The sequence below is a fragment of the Hippopotamus amphibius genome, chromosome 3 (genome assembly GCF_030028045.1).
Source record: "Hippopotamus amphibius kiboko isolate mHipAmp2 chromosome 3, mHipAmp2.hap2, whole genome shotgun sequence".
NCBI classification, from domain to species: domain Eukaryota; kingdom Metazoa; phylum Chordata; class Mammalia; order Artiodactyla; family Hippopotamidae; genus Hippopotamus; species Hippopotamus amphibius.
This window is the reverse complement of record NC_080188.1, coordinates 167,347,737-167,368,262: the sequence shown is the minus strand read 5'-3', so window position 1 is coordinate 167,368,262 and position 20,526 is coordinate 167,347,737. Positions and strand designations below refer to the sequence as shown.

Below are 20,526 nucleotides of genomic sequence, written 5' to 3'. Positions count from 1 at the left end.
ATAACATTGTGATGGTATTACAAAAAGTCAAGCCCAATTACGCAAGTGCTTATCAGGCCTCCGTTTGTGTCACACTTCTGAAGTCTGATTGGCCAAACCCAGGGTCACTGTGTGAGGAGAGTTCACAATGGTGCAGATGCCAGGAGGTGTGTGTTTCATTAGGGGCCATTAATATGACAATCTTCTATAGGCCCTCTATGATTTGTATCCGGTTTAATTTGTGAGGTTATTTGATTATAGTGCTGTGCCCCTTTCTTTAGTCAGATAGGTGAATAAGAAAAAAGAAACTTGACTAGATAAAACTGATGTCTGGAAGTACAGGTTAAATAATGGTTCTTGGGTGGAATAATCAGATTTGACTTTTGTGTATTTTTTATTTTTAATTTCAGAGACCACCTAGAAGTAGAGAATACTATATATATATATATATATATATATATATATATATATGCTATAATAATTTACAGATTCTTTTATTTAGTTAAATCAGACAGTATCTTAAATATTGTTGCTGGCTGAGTTAATTAACTTGTCCATATCCCGTGCTATCCTCCTGCTCCAAATTGGGGAGTTGTACTTTATTTTCCCCTAACCTAAATTTATGTGGTGGTTTACATTATGTAAAGGATTGTTTGCTGTTTCTTTTTCCAGCCTAATTTTTGTTCCTTGTTATCTGTCAAAGGATGTAGTCACAGCCTTGTTTTCTTCATATCAACTCTTTGTACTTTGTCTTGCCATGCTGTCCCTATGTCAGTTATTTTTCTCTTATTCTTAGCATTTCCAATAAGTCTGGTCTGCTGTTACTTACATTAAAACTTTTTTAAATTCTAGCGTCTACTCATATTTTTGCTTTCATTTTCATATCTTTATTTGGAATTCTGTTACCCTTCTCTTAAAATTATAAGGATGGTCAAGCATTGATAACTTCATTATGTCTTCAAGGTTAGTCTTAACTGACCATTTATATATTGTGATACTAGTTTTATTAAAAATTGCTTTCCTTTTATTTTTCCTTATATAAGACATTTAGTTATTCATTTTTAATGTGTTAAGTAGTTTATATTGTATTTTATTTCAGGATGATATAAGAGTTATTGCAAATAATGAACTTTTTTAAGCTTTGGGTCCAATAGTGTGAAAACCATTGTTTTGGCATATATCATCTAATAGGATAATCTCTAGTGCAGGAAATGTATAAACAAATAACTTCATCATGGTGCTGTGAGTGCTGTGATAGAAGTGGGCATTCAGAGGCACTGGAGTGCTTGGCCAAGCCAAGTTCTTCTTACGGGAGTTGCGTCTTTAAATACAGGAAGGGGTTAACCAGACAAGGAAGGAAGAGGGCAGGAATTCCAGGTCGAGTGAAAGAGCATGAATCAAGATACTGAGGGGCAGAATAGCAAGGAACTAAAAGTAATTTGGTTTTATTGGGTCATAAAGTATATAGTGGGAAGCTCTGGGACCTTGCATGCTACACTAATGAGCTTGGGTTTTGTCATGAGGTATTTTCTCCTAGTCTTTTCCACTAAAGTACAGCTAAAGTCACAGGTGATTAAATACATGCATTGGAAGTATGGAGCCAGAGTCCACATAGACCTCCTGTGTGTTTGAAATTTCTCTTAAGACTGGTGTTTTATTGTTAAAAATTATGAATAAATTTGCCTTCTGTTCTAGAGTTGGTTATTATGCATTCTTAGCTTCAATATCCTAATTTTAGAATGAGGATAATAATAGCATTTACATCTTGGGATTGTTGGGAGAAGTAATAATACCTATAATGACGACAACGACAATAGCAGCCAGCAGTTTTGAGGGCTTATTTAACAAGAAACAATCCTAGGAGTTTTATTTCTATTACCTCATTTCATCCTCAGAACATCTCACTGAAGTAGGTACTTTTTTTAAATCTCCTTCTTATGCTGACAAAATTGGGGCATAGAGAAGTAATTTTCCTAAGGTTACACAGCTAATAAGTGGCAGAGTGTGGTTTGAACCCAGGCAGTCTGAATATAAGATTCTTAACCACTACATTTTATATTTCCATTCTGTGAGATCAGGTATATAGAATACTTAGCATAGAATCTGCTACAGAATAATTTTAAACGTAAGCAGTTATCAGTATTCAAAAAAAGTTTATTTTGTCCAAATCTTTGAGTTAAATCGATGCCTCTAAGAAATTGTGCTTTGTCTTTCCTTTGGCTTGAGTTATTCTCCACATGCCGTTGAGTGCAGTGTGCTACCCAAGCCCATGCCTGTAACCACTGCCTTCTACTGCCTCCCCTTTCCTTGTTGGTGTGTCTCCACATTAGAATTTAAATCTGTGGTAGTGACTGTAATCTGCTTTGTTCATCATGGTATACCTAGTCCTTAACACGGTATCTGATTTATAGAAATGACCAAATCATTGTTCAGTGAGTGAATGAGGATCTGAAAACCTGCCATTTTCAGCTGTTATTAGAATGTAAGCATTATGTATATCATCTATAATTGTGGTTTAATTACTTTACATGTTTTTCCTTCCGTAAGCAGTCCAGTTTGGACCAGCCATCTGCTCCTGTGTTCTGTAGGGCACAAGAACCCTGCTGGGTAACTGGTATCTGTCTTGTAGAGATCACTCAGCTTTCAGACAGGGAGGGAGGTTAGGATAACACTTCCATCCCAAACTAGAATTCAAGAAATATACTAAGCAGAATTTTTAAATGTGTATTCTAAGAAACTAAATTTAAAAAGGGAAAAAGCTTTTGATATTTTCCTTTGCCTTTGACATTAGATCATTTTAAATAAAGGGAAAATAATTTAACTTTCTTCAAGGGGGTTCTCTGTTATTGTGGGTTAACTCATATTTTCCTCCTCTCCTCTATCTAGAATGTCTTAAACCATTCTACCTTATGAGAAATTGGATGTTCTTGCAGATAGTCATTGTGGGAGAAAACGTTTCATTTAAGTCCCAGATGAGGACCGGAAACTTGAAATCAGAGGAGCATCTGAAATCAAGTAATATTAGGTAGGATAAAAATTACAAGGGATTTCTATATGTTTGTATTCCTTTTAGAGATGTATGTTAAAGTATTCATATACTATGAACACTAGTAGAAGAATTAGAAGCTTTCTGAAGCGTTTGATATTGGCCAGGATGGGGGAGGGAGGGGAGTGCTAATGATTTTTTTTTTTAACTTATGTGGCTTCATAAGCACTTTGGCATGTTTACTTTGTCATGAGCATTTATATCTTGTAGTCCAAGGAAAATTTTTAAACATTTACTAAAGTGAATTTAAGAAGTTTTTGTTTATATATGTGGTCTGTGAATATTTATGATAAGCATAGGGACATGTGATTTATCTTGTAGATTATCCTTTAGAATAAAAATTCCTCTGTTTTGGGTTACATATATAGCAGTTAATCTGAGTGCAGGAAGCATCAGTTCTTCATTCTCTATGTCAGCCTGGATGTAGTCAAGCCTCCTTGGTGCATATGGAAATAGGTATATAATGATGTATGAGAGAAGTGGTAACTCTTGTCACAGCAGCTTGTATCAGTTCAAATGACAGTGTGAAGGTGCTTGACCTCAGAGATGGGGCTTTTCAGTAAGAAATGATAGTTGCCCCTACAAGTTGATACCATGACAGTGACACCTATAGCTAGGCCATGTGCTTTACTGTATAATGCTTATGAGCTCTGGAACCAGACTGCAGGGTGGAACCCAAGTTCTGCCCCTTCCTAGTTGTATGACTTTTTAAGTTTCATATCATCAAAACTAATGTTTGGAGAGAAATATAAAATACAATAATATAAATTCTTTGCAATTTTTATGTATCAATCTCTGGTTTTATTTCCTGTGCCAAATAGAAGTTGGTCATTCTGTGCTATGCTAGAATGTGGTCATTATGACATTCAGTTTCTCTTTTGTCATTTAGCATTATGTGGTGGTAGATGACCTAGGATTTTTGACCTCCACCTTGGAATGTTGTCTTCTTCAGCCTAGTGTTTTGCTTCAGAAAGGATCCTGTGTCAGTGACTAGTTTAGCAAAAGTAATTTGTTGGTCACTAAAGTATTCAAGTCACAGTCAGATTAGCCCTCCTTCTTGGAGTTATCACTTATGTTCTTTTGTGTAACTTACCTGTTGTCTTATTTATTCTGATAGCAACTCGGAAAGGGAGTTTGTATTCCTGTTTTATAGGTGATGAAATTGAGGTTTCTTGAAAAAAAAAACTCCAGGGTATCACCAATAATATGTAAGAAACCCAGATTCAGGCCCAAGTCTTTTTTATTCTGTATCATTTTGTGTTACATAAAATTGCTTTAGGTATGATGCACATTTTACCATTCATTAATTCAACAAAATTTTAGTGAACAGCTATGACATACCAGGCATTATTCTAGGTGTTAGGAATATAGCCCCGAACACTGCCTTCTTCCTCACATTTTTCCATTTGTCTCATCCATATGGCACTCATCACTTTTTCTCAGTTCTTTTGCCTGTTCGTTTTGTAATTGGCCCAAAGATTCACCATTCTCTTCAGTTAATCTCCCTCTTACTTTCAGACACTGATCTGATCTCTTACTTTATCTCTGAATTTGAGGCAATGTAGCAGTGAATTCTCTGGACATCCCCAAATTTTCCTAGCATATTTCTGTCTAAGTTTACCTTCCTCCAATTTCATCGTGCCTCTTTTTCAAAGCCAGTCTTGCCTCCTGTCTTTTTCACATTCTCATGTCTTTCCATCTCTTCCAGAACCATGCTCTATCAGTTTTGTTCTCTCCTATGTCTTCAACCTATTCCTTTTTCCTAGCTTCTTTTCTTCATCCTAAACATGCTCAAGTCTCCCACTGAAAATAAAAGAAACTTCTCTTTACCCATGGCCCCCTTCTCTTTCTCTTCACAGCTCAGTGTCTCAAGAGTTGTCTTAAACTTCTCCCTTTCATTTGTTCCTCATTCTCCCTGCAATTTGACATATTTTCTTTCTCTGGCAAGGCTGTCATTGACCCTTATTTCACCAACTCCAACACACCTTCCAGTCCTTATAGTACTTATCCTCTGCCTTTGACATTGTTGACTGCTCTTCCTTTTTATCCTCTTCTTTTCCCTACACCACTCTTCTCTTGCCCTCATATGCCTGTAGTTTCTTCTTGGAGTTCTTCATAGGCTGTCTTTCTTTTATCTGCCACTTAAAAATGAAAATAGGGAGCTAGCACCACCCTTCTGCCTTTCTGGGCAATTACATTTACTCTCCTGGTTTTAACTACCATCGGTGTGCTGATCACTCCAGCACTGTCTCCTAGCCTTGATGTCTCCCCTGTGCTTGACACACTCATCTCTGAGTGTCTGCTTGGTCACCCCCACTTTGTCAAATACCCAGATGTCCAAGCCAACAACCTGGGAATGATTTTAGCCTGTTACCTCTGCTTTATCTTTCTCCTGCTGACTTTACTTCCAGATATTTCTTGAATCTAGGCTTTTCTGTTCATCTGTATTATCACTTCCTTTCTTCCAGTCTTGCCCTTTTAAAATCCATCTTCCATGTGTCTTGTTGTTGTAATCTTTTAAAAATGCAATTCTCACAATTACCAGACCAGAATTAGCCCTTTATAAAACTAGGTACACATATTCAAATTGTATAGATTGTAGAGTAAATGTTGTAATTTAGAGCAGTGGAGTGTCAGGAGATTTGAAAATTCATGCCAAACTGTAAAGTGCCATAGACAGAGAAAGCAAGTTAGTATTTTTATTATCTCTTACTGAGAAAAGCTCCTTTAGGAACAGCATCTTCCCTAGATGTTCTTTTCTATGTGAAATTCAACAGTAGAGCATTATGATTTTTTTTTTCCGATTAATACCATGAGACGTGGTGGTATCTTACAGATCTAAGCAGTGTGTATATGCATATGTGTCTGCATGTGTAGGCACACACTCACCTTATAGTGTCTACTGTCTGGCCTGTTATTTAAAACAAATAATTATCATTAGGTTATTATGTTTATGATCATACTTGATGGCTACTGTTATCCCAAATACTCCTTAGTATTTTATGGAAATAAGTAAACAGATTATCTTGAAATAAAGCCTGCTGTGGCTTTTATTTAAATTCCCAAAAGAATTACTCTAGCATTGCCTCCTAGAACAAAAGAGACTGATTTACCTTTCCTTAACAACTGTAAGTTTAGAGGATATTGGCTTATATTCCTGTGTTCTGCTCATACGAGGAAGGGGGTTGGGAGTCCAGATAAAAGGAATCCTCCATTGTATCTGCCCCTGATTTGGAAATATCCTGTATTTTTAAGCCATGAATATTAATGTGTGGTCATAAGAGATTATCCTATATTTGTTACTTTGCATTGTTACATCAGTGCTATGGATAATCAAGCTCTTTGTTAAAGAAGATAACCATTAATTAGTTTTTTCCTCTAGCGACAGTATAAAAAAATTACTGTAAAATGTTTAACTTTTGAACGCCCCAATTCTTTGGGCTGTTACTATCAAACATTCCATTTTTTTCCCCCTTACAATCTTGTATAAGAGAGGAACTATGATACAATGGTTAGGAGTTAGCCTCTGGAAACAGTGGTTAAAATGCTGCCTCTGCTACTTGCTAACTTGATGACTTTGGGCATGTTACTTAACCTCTATCTCCTTGGGTTTCTTCAGCTATAAAGTGGGGGCAATAATAGTACATAGTGGGGATTAAATGATTACCTTATGGAAAGCCCTTACTTTAGAATAGTGTCTGGCAATAATAAGTGCTAAATATAGCATTAGCTATTTTAGTATACCTAGTGCATTAGAATGCATTAAGTGTATTTATAGATCTTGATTATGTTGCCTCCAAGAATATTGTTTCAGATGGTTAGCTTTAAACATATTTGATTATCACTGAATGTTTCAGATTTTATTCAGCCTTTTAATGATTTTTGTTTTTATTGTTTGATAGAAATGCTTAATTTCCCTTTTAATTTATGCACTGAGACAATATATTTAGTGTTTTGAAAGCTTTATATTTTATAACTATTTAATAGTGCTATTTTATTATTGAAAGCATGATGATTTTAATTCTTGGATTCTTCATTCATTCATTCTTTTCATGAATTCCTTCAGCTTTAAGAATAAAAAGGAATTCATGTGGCCACACCTTCTAGAAGCCAAGAGGAAACATTTAAAAACTATCATCTCTATATAAGTATTGTAACATTAGTCTTTAACAATATTGATCTTTAACGAAACCAGTAGGTCATTGAGGTGTAGTATTTTTTCTTTATAAGAAAGTAAAATAATCAAATAGCCAATTTTGTACTAATCTTTATGGAAGCAGTTGGTATATGATCACATATTTATTTATTTGATTTCTTGTATATTACACATTATTTTAAAAAAACCTAAAAGTTGTGTAGGGGTGGGAGGATAGGGATTCCTTTTGTTGTGAGATAATTTTTCATTTAACCTTCTCACCTATCTAAGTGGGTATTTTTGATATACAGAAAAAGGAAGCGTTAATGGATAATAATATATAAATCTAACCATGTTTTAAGCAACTTGCAAATTAATTCCATCAGAAATACAGCATGTCCTACAAATACTAACTTTCTGATTACATGAGACTATTTTTTAACATAGTTTTCTTGTGACAAGATTATGATATTAACAAATAAAAATAGAACTTTGCTCTGAGGAAACTGTCGTTGATGATTCCTCATATGGGAAAACTGCTTTGGGAACTTATAGATATTCAGCTTCTCGTTTCTGATGGAGTACTTCCTGAAGCAGGAGAGACAAACTTTCTGTCAAGGGCCCAGATTGTAACTGTTTTAGGCGTGGTGAGGCATGTCATCATGTCTCAGCTACTCCCCTCTGCCCTTGTAGCAGAAAGCAGCCATAGGCAATACATATACGAATGGGCATGACTGTTCCAATAACATTTATTTACAAAAACTGATCCAGTTGAAGAAGGGAATTTCATTCACTGCACTAGAATATAAATTTTACTTCTCGTGGTCTTTCTGATAAAAATCTCAGGTATTTATTTCCTAATATGAACCGATCTTTTAATTTAGACTAGTTGACTTAAATGTTAGGGTTTAACTGACAGAGCACAAAACTGAACCTAGATAAGTCTATGTTAGCTTTTTATGTCATAGATTTTTTAATAACTTGGACTTTGGAGTCAGAAAGAACTAAGTTTGTTCTTAATTGTACCTAATTGGTTTGTGACTGTGGATGAATTATTTCACATTTCAGAGCTTCAACTTCCTTGTTTATGGGATGGGAATCATAGTACCTATCTCCCAGGGTTGCTCTGTTTTCCATTTAGCTATCTTTTCACCGTTTCAATTTAGCAAGGTTATTTTAGTCATTAACACGTGTCTGTTTCAAAACCTAAGAGAGAACTGTGCACAGAGGTGAGCATCTCTTCTCTTGTCTTACTGAGGAATCAGAACTCTTGGAATTTCAAAATGCTTGAACATTCATGCCAGACAGTTTTTATGACATCTTTGCACTTTTGTTAGTGTTTGGATTAGTTTTATATTTTTCTTGAGCAGATTATAGTATATAAAAGTGTAGAGTGAAATTCTGATCTTTTGTTTATCAAAGCCCGAAGCCTGCTCCAGAATCTGTTAGAATTATAATTCTTCTCTTACTGATGGCCTATCAGAGAAGCAGATTATTTGGAAATAGTTCCTGTTATATGCTCAGTATAATCTTTATTTGACTGGAAGTTGGTATCCTCATTAGACAGATGTTAGCATACTAAAATGGCATTTGTTCATCTTTACAAGCAAATCTTGTTTGGAAGGAGAAAATAATCTTTAGACACATGATCCTAAGTGTATCTCCTATATATTAGAGTATGTATTTTTAGCTAAGATATGGAAGCATCGTGAAGTATATCCTTTGGCAGCTCAGAATGAAAGGTTATTGAATCCAGTGAAGATGCATGAGTAGGGCTGGCTGTCTCAGTATAAGGTTCATAAGTTAGTACTCTGGGAGGGTTTTGGAGTGGGGGGAGGGGAGGAGGTTGTTATGACATTGGTAGGTTAGGTTGTGTGGTATTCCTAAGTATGATCTTAGGTTTTAAGGCCATGAATCAACTACTTTGTGAAGTTTTTTGTTTGTTTGTTTTGTTTGTTTTTATGGCAGAAGTTTAACACTCAGAGCAAACAGTGAAACTAGGCTGTATGGATAATGGAATTTGATGTGCTGCTGTTACCTTTTAGGACTAAGTGTTGCTGTTTATTTGGTATTGTTCATTTTTAGAGATAGTTCGATACGGCTTGTGGTTTCTATAGCATGCTGTTGTGATTCTATTTGAAAACTTAATTTTTAAAAAATATAAATATCTTTTTAAAAGCTAAGAAAAATTCATGTTATGTTTTGATGAAACTAAAATTCACAATCGTTATGAAATAGTAAATTACATAAAACATTTACAGTAAAAATTTTAGAATCTAAATATTCTCTAGCTTTCATGTCAAATTTTGTTTTTAAAAAATGGAAATCTAAGTTTATATACTTACCTTTTTAAAGTATATGAAAATAATTTAGCCTTTTTCTTTCCTTCACTTAAAAAATATGAATTTCAGAAACTGGCACAACAGTGCAAAGCAATTAGACCCCAATAAAGATCTGAAAATATATATATATGTATTGAATATCCACTGTGTAGGCAAAGAGGTTGTGATGGTGAGTTTTCTTAAAATCTGTGATATGTACTGTGAAGAAAAAATACAAGTGCTTTGAGAGCATAAAACAGGAATATCCTTCATGTATGTAGAGTTCAAGTAAAGCTTCCTGAGGAAGTAATGTCTCTGACTGAGACAAAGGATGAGTAGTTAACCAGATAAAGGGGGAAGAGGTATTCCCAGCAAAGGGACTCTTCTTTATAAAGGCCCTGAGTGTGAAGGGAGCCAAGCACATTGGGGAATCCAGAAAGAAGTCCAGGGACTGGAGCAGAGAGACCAAGGAGAGAAGAGAATAATAGTAGAAGTGGAGTACAGAGACTCTCTTCAGAGTGCAGAGGATTTTGTAGACCACTTATAAAGATCTTGGTTTTTACCTTAAAAGCAGTGGAAAATCATTAAAGGGTTTTAAGTGGGCAGTTGGTGAGGTCAGATTTTTTAAAGATCCCTCTGACAGCAGTGGAGAGAGCAGAATGAAATGAGACAAGTGAAGTGGAGAAACACTTTGGTGGCTTTGTAATAGTCCAGGCAAGTGATGGTTGTGACTTGAATGATCATGACTGAAGAGGAAGTAAAGGGAGAACTACAGATTCTAGATGTACTTAGTAGGTAAAATTCTTTGGAGTTGATAGATTACCAGGGATTTGAGAGAATGTTATCATGGATGACTTCCAGGTGTCTGGTTTTTGACACGTTTGCTAAGGTACAAAACACTAGAAAGAGAACCGGGATGGGGGATGGGCCGTGAGTTCCATTTTGGACCTCTGGAATACAGGCAATTCTTGAAAAATTTTGGAGAGAAAAGAAGCAGCAACTAGAGGAAAAGTTAGGATAGAAGTTTTTAAAATCTGTGAGAGTAGGGCATATTTAAATACTGTGAGAAGGATCCAATAGAGAGGGAAGTTTTTTAATTATTGGAAGAGAGGAGAGGGTAATTAAAGAAGCAGAAGTCCTTAAAAAGGCTAGAAAGAGCACACCTAAGAGGAATTACTGGTCTTAAGTAAGAGATGCAGTACCTCTAGTGTTTTTAACAAGAGTAAGCAAGAAGAGGGCTGTGTGACTGTAGTAAGTATTTAGTTAACTGGGCGTTGTTTTTCATGAGGTATGGGGCTGTCCTTTGCCGAAAAGAATTGAGGCTGAGGAAGGGGGCAGAAATCAGCAGCTTGAGGAGAGTGGAGACGTGAAATAGTTATAGTGGCTAGTGAATTGAGAAACAGAGAATTTCCTGGCCTCATTGAGGGAAATTTTTTAATTTAATGAGTATCATTTAATGTTATCTTTAAATATATCAGATTTGGAGTAAACAGTAAGAAAATGAACTCTGCTTGGTAGAAGAGTTCATGATGATCCTGTGCACTTGTAAGCAATGGCATCCAGTTTGCCAAGATCTAATGCTGCGCGGGACGTTAAAGCAGGGACACTATTTGCAGTGCCACAAATAGAGCTATTATACATTCTTCTTGTCATATATAATTTTACTTAACTTTTAGTGTTACTTATGTTGGATAGGCCTAGTTTGTTTCTAACTGATGTTCTTTTTCCCTTTTTTAGGCAGGCAGAAGTCCTGAAGGCTGACATGACAGGTATTGGCTGGCTCATTTGTTTTTCACAACTTATTTTATACCACTAAATTAAGGGAAGTGTATCATCTTATTATACTATTTGTAGTACTGTCCTGGGTGCCAAAAGAAATGATAACTTACTATTTATTTTAAGTATATTGTTTTTATACTTTGAATTCTTACTTAGATGGCTTGTCAAAAGTTTTATATAATGTGTTACATTGAGTTGAATATTACCTACTTTAATGCATATACTCATTTAATTTTTACAAACTATCAGCAACTTAAGAAATACAGAAAAAGTAATTCATATATGATATGAACACAAATATGGTAGATTTATATCTTCCTGTTTATAGTTCTCCAAACTTAAATAGTAGGTGAGCCTTCAGAAAAAAATATTTGCAGGGAAACTCTTGTGAATTGGAAGTCCTTAAAATTTAATGAGCTACCTTGCCACTTTTCTTTCTTTCTCTCTTACCTTTTTTGTTGTGAGTAACAGCCAAGGCATTTTTGAAAGAATTAGTGACTAATTTTAGAATTAGTCACTAAAAGGAGCAGATCAATTTAACTCCAAAATTAGGAAATATATGGCAATAACTATGAAGTGATCAGTATGTTCTCTATAATAGCGTAATAGCAATATACTTTCTATAACCATCCTAAAATGTAAAAAGAAAACAAAAAACCCAAAAACAATAGGTGCTGACGGAAATCATCCTAATTTTTGAAGATTTTATTTCTGCAGTGAAACCTGCAAGGAAGAGTTAAACTTGCAACCAGCATACCCACCAAAATTTACAACCAAGAAAAAATGGGCTATTTAGATCTCTTTTTCTCAACTCTTAGAATTGCACACTAACGTTCTAAGAATTTTAGATAATCTCGTTGTCATCTTGTTCAAGGAAAAAAGGGGGGGAAAGCCAAAAACATTTTTTATAGGTTTACAGTTCTTCCCATTATTAGCATAACTGTTGTCATCTTCTATACTATGGATACTGCTGTCAGCTCTGAGCTACTGTATTATGCTCTTGTATTGGGATTGTAAGCATAACCAGTATTGTGTGACAGAAATTGTGCATGGAGCAATGTCAAGCAATCTGTATACCTTTCACATTTTCTTAGGTCTTGAACACCCTCAGTAGGTAGGCTTAGGGTTTGACTTTTGTAAGGGACATTTGACCTGCCCAGAAGGTAACCTGTCCTTAAGATATTAAGTCTGCTCATTTAAATGATAGTCTCTCTGATAGGTCAGAGTTAATGATCCCTTACAATCCTTTTCCTACAATTAATGAATTGAAGCAGGGTTCATAAATCTATAAATCTGTTTATTTAGTCATTAAAAGCTTAATAAGGGGCCAAGAACCTGATACCAAAAATAGACCCTATTTTTTTTAGTAGCCAGCAAACTCTTGTCAGGATTAACTCTAATATCTGGGAGATTCTATGTGCAAAATAGGATTATGGTGGCTGTAGATACTAATAGCAGACCTAAAGAAGAGTGAAGATTATGCCATTGTGCAGCAGCAAAAAACTAAATGCAACCAGATGGTCTAACTAGCAGCTGCAAATACATAATTGAAAAGTCCGTTATTAAGTTCTTCTATTGAGGCAGCTCACTGTCAGTGACTGCACTCATAAGCCTAGTGATCGGAAAGGCTAATGTGCCTTGCAGGACTCTGGCAGACAATATGGCCCCAATTTGGTATTACTTATGGTCATAGCCTGACTTTCTGATTTCATCTTGCGCCCAGTCTCTCATTTGGCCTCTTGAGCAGTTTAATCACTGTCTGCTACTGGTCCTCATTTACATTAAATAGCAAGTATGTATTGCTCACAAAAGTGTGTTGGCAAGCAGTCTACCGATTGTTAAAAGTAACACGCACTGTCAAGACTTTACTGGCTTGACATACACAGGAGAGTAGGAGTAATAGCAGAATGCCCAAACAACTGCTGGATTGTGAGCTGACCAGCGGATTCTGTAAGGGCAATTGTGAGAATGATTCAAAAGAAAAAGAGAAAAGCTGCTTTGGACAAAGAGATATAGTTATGAGAGTAAACAGACCAACTTGGCGGGTGACTTATTGTGAGGTATATGGCTTCTTATGGTATGAATGCATAGAAATCCAAACCAAAATCAAAGGGTGAACCACTCTCTTTTTTTAAGCCTTTTTCATTTCATGGTGTTATTTCAAAACTAAAAGACAAATACAGAAGCATTTTGAAACAGATTTAGTCATTAGCCAAAAGGTGAAAGTCATCTGAAGTGTAGTAGTATAAAACTTGTGCAGCCATCTGTGATATGTATTTAAAGCAGATTTTTGCTTTGGGGAATGAAGAGTGAAGGAATTGTTGGTGTGGCATAATGGTCTTAACTGTTTGTCTATCTACTGTTCTGTTTTTGTTTTGTTACTCAGATTCTAAGCTGGGTCCAGCTGAGGTCTGGACATCCAGGCAGGCTCTGCAGGACCTGTACCAGAAAATGCTAGTTACTGATTTGGAATACGCTTTAGACAAGAAAGTAGAACAGGATCTGTAAGTATTATCATTTGGGATGTCCCTGTAAGATAAGGAATCTCACCAAGACTTTAGAACTATATGGTTGTTTCTTTTGAACCTATTTCAGAGTAAGCTTTTTCAATTAAAAGAAAAGAAAGAAAAGAAAGAAATTCTAAAGCTTCTGATTTTTTTTTAAACAAAATATTTGACCATTGGTATTACTTCAGATATAGTCTTAGACAGCAAGAGGAGAAATGTTTAGAGTTGAGTTTTATTAACGTTTTTAGGGCATATCATAGAAACAAACCTGTATGTTTCAAGTACTAAGAGACAGTGTTTGGGTTCTCTGTTGTTTTCAGTCCTATATTTAAGCCATGATTTCAAAAAAGAAATACAGAGTAGGCTTTCTTTGATAAATATGATTCTATAAATTTCTCACAAAGGAAAATGTGTTTACATTGTAAGGAAAATTCTTCCTTTTAATCAAATAAATAGGTATTTAATTTTTCCCCAAATAAGACTAAAGAGAGATTTTGTATGTTTAGGGTATTCCACTCATTCTTTCTATGAGGGGTGAAATGGCTGATGACCAGATTCCCAAGTGAGTAAATAAATGCCTTTCATGGAAGGCCTTGCCTTGTAAATTGGAACAAGGACATTAGCCTGGTGGAAAATTAAAAATCAACAATATTCTGTTTAATAATGCCTGTTACCCTAAGTTGTGGTGAAGATTGGTTTTTTCCTATATTGCACACCTAACCTTTATATTATTGGGAGATCTAGTAATAGAGCTTAATCACAACCACTCAAACCCATATTTTTGATATTAGAGTCATGGGTAAGATGGCATCAAAATTGCTGAGGGGGTGATTGATTGCCCTCATAAATCATTAAAACCCCCAGTGCTTCAAAAGAGCCTCAAAAGCTGCCGTTGGTAAAGAATTAGGTACTTTCCAGGTAGGTTGTAAACCGTTTGTGTTTGCTTCCTTTAATCAGGCCAGTAATATCTTCCCTCCATCCTAGTTCCTTTTTTTTTGTTTGTTTGTTTGTTTCTTTTTTCCCCCTGTGATTTCCAAATTAGGGAGTGACTGTAATTCACCATAACTGAATTTAAAATGATTCTCTATACAATTTGATTAATGAAAGGCATTTTATAACAGGCTTTTGGTGGGCCATATTTCAGCATTATGTTGTTTCTTAGTTTGAATAGCCAAAATTGAAATGTCAAAATGAGTTTATATTTCAAGCTCTAACAAAAATATTAACCCTCAGAGAAATAAATGAACTATGAAATAGAAATAGAACTGAATACTGTGGGAAATAAATTTTAGAGAAATAAGAGATATGGCTTAATGTTTACAAAAAAACAACTCCCCCCCCCCCCCCCCAGACGTGCCACTTGATAGAGAACAACTCACATATTTTTTGGCACAATGGTACAATGTATGGAAATTTGTTAATAGCTTACTTTTACTTTGGTCTTGCCACTGTAGTTCTAATTTTGTACCGGGATTCCTAAATAGGTTCTAATTCTAGTAGCCCTAAAAGATTAATAACTGAAGCCACAGTCTGATCATTCGAACATTTGGTAAGTGTTTACTAAGGTCAGTTACATTCTACTGCTTATCTAGTTTTGTTCAAAGGGGAGCATAAAGTTATTTAAGCGAATAACTTTAATGCAGGTTTACTGTCTAGTGTGTTATAATTATAACAAACAGTTCTTTCTTGTTCTCAGGGGGACCAGTGTCTGCCCAGTGAGTCACTGCTATACCAAATAGAATTACATTTTGTTTTCAGCTGGAATCATGCCTTTAAGAATCAGATCACAACACTACAAGGCCAGGCAAAGAATCGAGCAAACCCGAATCGGAGTGAAGTTCAGGCAAACCTTTCTCTGTTCCTAGAGGCAGCTAGTGGCTTCTATACTCAGGTGAGTTCTGCACTGTATATACCAATTTTCCTAAAATTAGTGGTGAATGTTCCCTTTGTACACATCTTGTTCATATGAGCACTTGATATACCCACTGTATGGTCCATCCAGGCGTTAATCACGTATAATCTCAAATGAATCAAAATGTCTGAAATTATTTACCATAAGACCTTTAAAACAGTAAAAACTCTGCTCTTAAAAAGGTGATGATTCAGCTTAAAGGTTGGAGGTATAATTGTATGACTATAAAAATGGTGAAGAGAGCAATGCCTTAGTGAAACAGCAGAAGTAAGTAGTCAGTTACAAGTGGTAGTGGAGCAGATGTAAATGTGTGGGCATTGTCATTATGAAAGTAACACCTATGTTGTGCCAGATAAGAAATAGTCAAAATTTGTGATATCAAGTGAGTTTTCATAGTCTTATATATACAGTAGAATTTATCTGGGGCTTCAAATGCTATTAAACTACTTAAGAAATAGAACAGCCTTTATTCAGTTTGAATAATAAGCTATTATTTATCATCCTCAGACCTTCCATGTCCTTAGTTACGTATTGATATATGACTTCTAAATCAGGCGAAGTAAAAGAATAAATAAATCTTTTTGGACAATGAATTTTATTTAACCAGAATTCTTTAGGAAACCATCTCATCCACTTGTAATAGCATTCATAATTTAATTAATAAAATGTATATAAATTCTCATCTTATAATGACAAGACAAGGTTTTGTGGCTCTTGCACCAAAAGAAATTCACAGAACCTTCTCTCTGTGCTGCTGCTTTACCATTGCTACCTGTATTTTGGTTCCATTTTCGTTTTACTGCTTCTTAGAAGAAAAAGAAAAGACTATTGAAAGATATCAAATTGCCATCATCTTACAGAGATTATTTGTTTTACTTAGGCTAAAACATTCATCACAGTACATCATTGAAAGAAGTCGAGTATGGTTCTTGTTCTCAAAATTCATTTTTAAATTGATGCCAACTTTAACACAAGTCTGGAGAGAGGGATTATGGTTTGCCACTAACTAATCCTTAGAGCAGATGTTAAAGATTAATTCATTCTACGAGTAGCTATTAAAAGTCTACTCTGGGGCTTCCCAGGTGGCGCAGTGGTTAAGAATCCACCTGCCAATGCAGGGGACATGGGTTCAGTCCCTGCTCTGGGAAGATCCCACATGCCACAGAGCAAACTAAGCCCGTGTGCCACAACTACTGAGCCTGCGCTCTAGAGCCCACAAGCCACAACTGTTGAGTGCATGTGCCACAACTGCTAAAGCCTGCGCACCTAGAGCCTGTGCTCCGCAACAAGAGAAGCCACCCCAATGAGAAGCCTGCACACCCCAATGAAGAGTAGTCCCTGCTCTCTGCAGCAAGAGAAAACCTGTGGCGCAGCATCAAAGACCCAGCGCAGCAAATAAATAACATAAATTAATTTTTAAAAAAAAGTTTACTCTTTTAACACACAACACTAAACACTAAGAATTGGAGAGAAAAAGAAACCATCTTTAACTTTCAGGGGACTATCCACTGTAAATGAGGAGATGGATACATTAATAGATATGGGTTTTTTGTTTTTTGGGTTGTTTTTTGGCTTTCCAGTTGTAAAAACATGAGTACTAATTTCAAGGTTTGGAAATTTTAAAAAGTCAAAAATGTTTCATTACCTTCTCATTCAGGATAAATTACCACTTTTAATATGTATGCTTCTAGTGTTTTTATACTTTTGTACACGGTTGTACATATTCATTCTTATATCAGCTTTATAAACATGTTAGTTTTTTCCTTGTATTCTTAAACAATTTGATAAGCATCTTTGTATATAAAGCATTTTCTCTAGTACTGGATTAGTTCTTAAAGATCAGTTCTTCATTGGATGGCGAATTAAATCATTGAATGAGTGGAGCTTTCATACTGTTGATACATGTAATTGTTTTCCCAGGTTATCATTTATATTGTATTTCCATCAAAGTGTATGCAAGTGTCTTGACATCCACTCACCAGTGTTAAATATGTCAATAAATGCAAATGAATGATTAACTGAATAACTTATACTTGATAGATGGAAAATAATTTATCATTTAAAATTTAATGTCTAATTACTAGTGATGTTGAACTTCTTTTATATTTTTTTAGATATTTGTATTTTATATAAATCATTTATTCATTCACTTTTCCCTCTCAATGTTCAGACCTTATTTTTTTCCATGGTGATTTGTCTGAGCTCTTTCTATATAAAGGGATGTTAATTTTTTTCTTCCCTTTTTTTTGGGGGGGGGTGGGGTGGGGAGACAAACATCTTTTTCTCCAGTTTCTTCTCTCATTTTAAGTTTTTTGAAATACAGAAATTATCAGATAGTTTTTGTTTGTTTTTACATTACAGTTTTTTCTTTGTCCATTTGTCCATATATCAGTGGATGTTTAATAATAACAATAATAATTATATTTAAAGGAACAAATAGATATTATAATTCAAGTATTAAAATATGAAAACAATACCAATATCCTACAATAGAGTAGTGGCTAAATAAATTATAGCCTATCTGTAAAATGGAATTGTGAAACTATTATAAATGGTATTTATGAAGATTTTTTTTTTATTGGGATTTAGTTGATGTACAATATTATGTAAGTTTCAGGTATACAACATAGTTACAATTTTTAAAGATTATACTCTATTTATAGTTATTGTAAATATTGGCTATATTCTCTGTGCTGTATAACATATCCTTGTAGTTTATTTTATACATAGTAGTTTGTACTTCTTCATCCCCTACCCCATCTTGCCCCTTTCCTAGCTGGTAACCATAGTTTGTTCTCTGTATCTGTGAGTCTGTTTCTTTTGTGTTATATTCACTAGTTTGATGTATTTTTTAGATTCCACATATAAGTGATAATGTGCAGCATTTATCTTTCTCTCCCTGGCTTATTTCATGTAACATAATATTCTCCAAGTCCATCCATGTTGTTTTAAGTGGCAAATTTTCATTCTTTTTTTATGGCTGAATAGTATTTCATTGTATATGTATGTATGTGGGGTTACACATACACACACCACATCTTCTTTATTCATTCATCTGTTGATGGACAGTTAGGTTTCTTCCATATCTTGGCAGTTGTGTGTAATGCTACTCTGAACATTGGGGTGCATGTATCTTTTTTGAGTTACTGTTTTTGTTTTTTTTGGATATATGCCCAGGAATGGAATTGCTGGGTCATATGGTAGATCTGTTTTGATTTTTTTGAGAAACCTCCATACTGTTTTCCACAGTGGCTGTACCAGTTTACATTTCTACCAACAGTATATGGGGGTCCCCTTTTCTCCACATCCTCACCAGCATTTGTTATTTGTTATCTTTTTGATGGTAGCCATTCTAACAGGTATGAGGTGATATGTCATTGTAGTTTTAATTTGCATTTCTCTGAAAGGTTGATGTTGAGCCCCTTTTCATGTGCCTATTGGTCATCTGTATGTCTTCTTTGGAAAAATGTGTATTCAGGTTTTCTGCCCATTTTTTAATCTAGTGGGTTTTTTTGTTTTGTTTTGTTTTGATATTAAGTTGTATGAGCTGTTTATATATTATTTTCGATATCAACCCCTTATCAGTCATATCACTTGCAAATATTTTCTCCCATTGAATAGGTTGTCTTTTCATTTTCTTGACGGTTTCCTTTGTTCTGCAAAAGCTTTTATGTTTACTTAGGTCCTATTTATGAAGATTTTTTTTTTAAGGTGAGGAAATTGTGCTATTATTAAGTGAAAAATCATGATATAAAATTATGTATACATAATTTTGACTCTAAATGTTAATTGAATAGTCTTAGCTTAGTGGTGTATTAACAAAAATGGTATCCACCCCCACCGCCCATCACTACTTTAAGCTGTGCTTTGTTCCAGATTCCCATCATAACATCTGGACAGATTTTGTAATATTCTGATTGCGCTTAGGTTTTTAAACATAATCCAGTCTTAAAACTCCAGTCTCAGCTCCAACTTAAATCTCTTCCTTCCCTCATGTAGTAGAAATTTAAACTGTGGACACAACTGAAGTAGAGAGGGGTAGTAGGGACTTGGTACAGCTGGCCCTGGTGGAGGTATAGGGAAAGCATCCACGTTCTGCAGTACATTTTTATATTAGCCATTACACAGACTTGTTTGTTATCTTGAAAAATGATTCTTAACCTTTTTTTTTTATGATGTGACATCCATGTAACACATTTCTAAGGGTTTGATTGGACATTGATAAATCCAAACAAATCTGCAAGGAAGTAAAGCAAGAATCATTTTTGTTGAGGGGGCATGTTATTTGCAAAAACATTTTATAAGCAAGTCAATAATAAAATCATTCAAATGTCTCAAAATGTTTTATAGAGAAAAATATATAAGTAATCGAATTTTGAAATTTATTTTTTGAAATTTTTATAATAAGCATTGATCTTTCCCCACTGCATTCCATAGGCAATGGTTGATCAATTACAACAGTTGTAGAATGAGCAGCAGTAAACTTTTTTTCAGATCTCAACATTAGTAGGTCCTGTTTGCTTTTTTGTTGTTGTTATCTTGACTTGATAACTGAAACAGTTAATGATGTTGGGAACAATCATGTTCATACATCTTTGATGACATGCAGTGCAGATCAAGCTACCAGACTGGGGAAGTACACCAAGTCCAAATCATTGTACAGCCTTAGAGACTAAGATGAGTTTTGAATTTTAATCTTAAGTGTAGTTACAAGCTATTGGAAAGTAGGCAAGGGAATAACATGATAAGATTTGCATTTTTAAAAGATTGCCTTGGATGTTGTGTGGAGAATGAATTAGCAGGTCAGGAATGGAAGGTAATTAGCATGCTACTGTAGTAAATGGAAA

At 34.9% G+C, this 20,526-nt stretch overlaps 1 protein-coding gene across 6 annotated transcripts in view; it reads left to right on the top strand.

Annotated features, from left to right (window-relative positions):
• Positions 1 to 20,526, top strand: part of SMG7 (SMG7 nonsense mediated mRNA decay factor) — a 71,653-nt gene that overhangs the window by 21,812 nt on the left and 29,315 nt on the right. For 4 of the 6 annotated variants that reach the window (XM_057725771.1, XM_057725769.1, XM_057725770.1 and 1 more), the window contains exons 2-5: positions 2,866 to 3,004; positions 11,219 to 11,250; positions 13,647 to 13,764; positions 15,526 to 15,658. In XM_057725771.1, coding sequence (XP_057581754.1) covers positions 2,889 to 3,004; positions 11,219 to 11,250; positions 13,647 to 13,764; positions 15,526 to 15,658 — 399 coding nt within the window. In that variant the 5' untranslated portion in view covers positions 2,866 to 2,888. The remainder of the gene's footprint in view (positions 1 to 2,865; positions 3,005 to 11,218; positions 11,251 to 13,646; positions 13,765 to 15,525; positions 15,659 to 20,526) is intronic. The other 2 variants (XM_057725767.1, XM_057725768.1) reach the window with 2 other exon arrangements.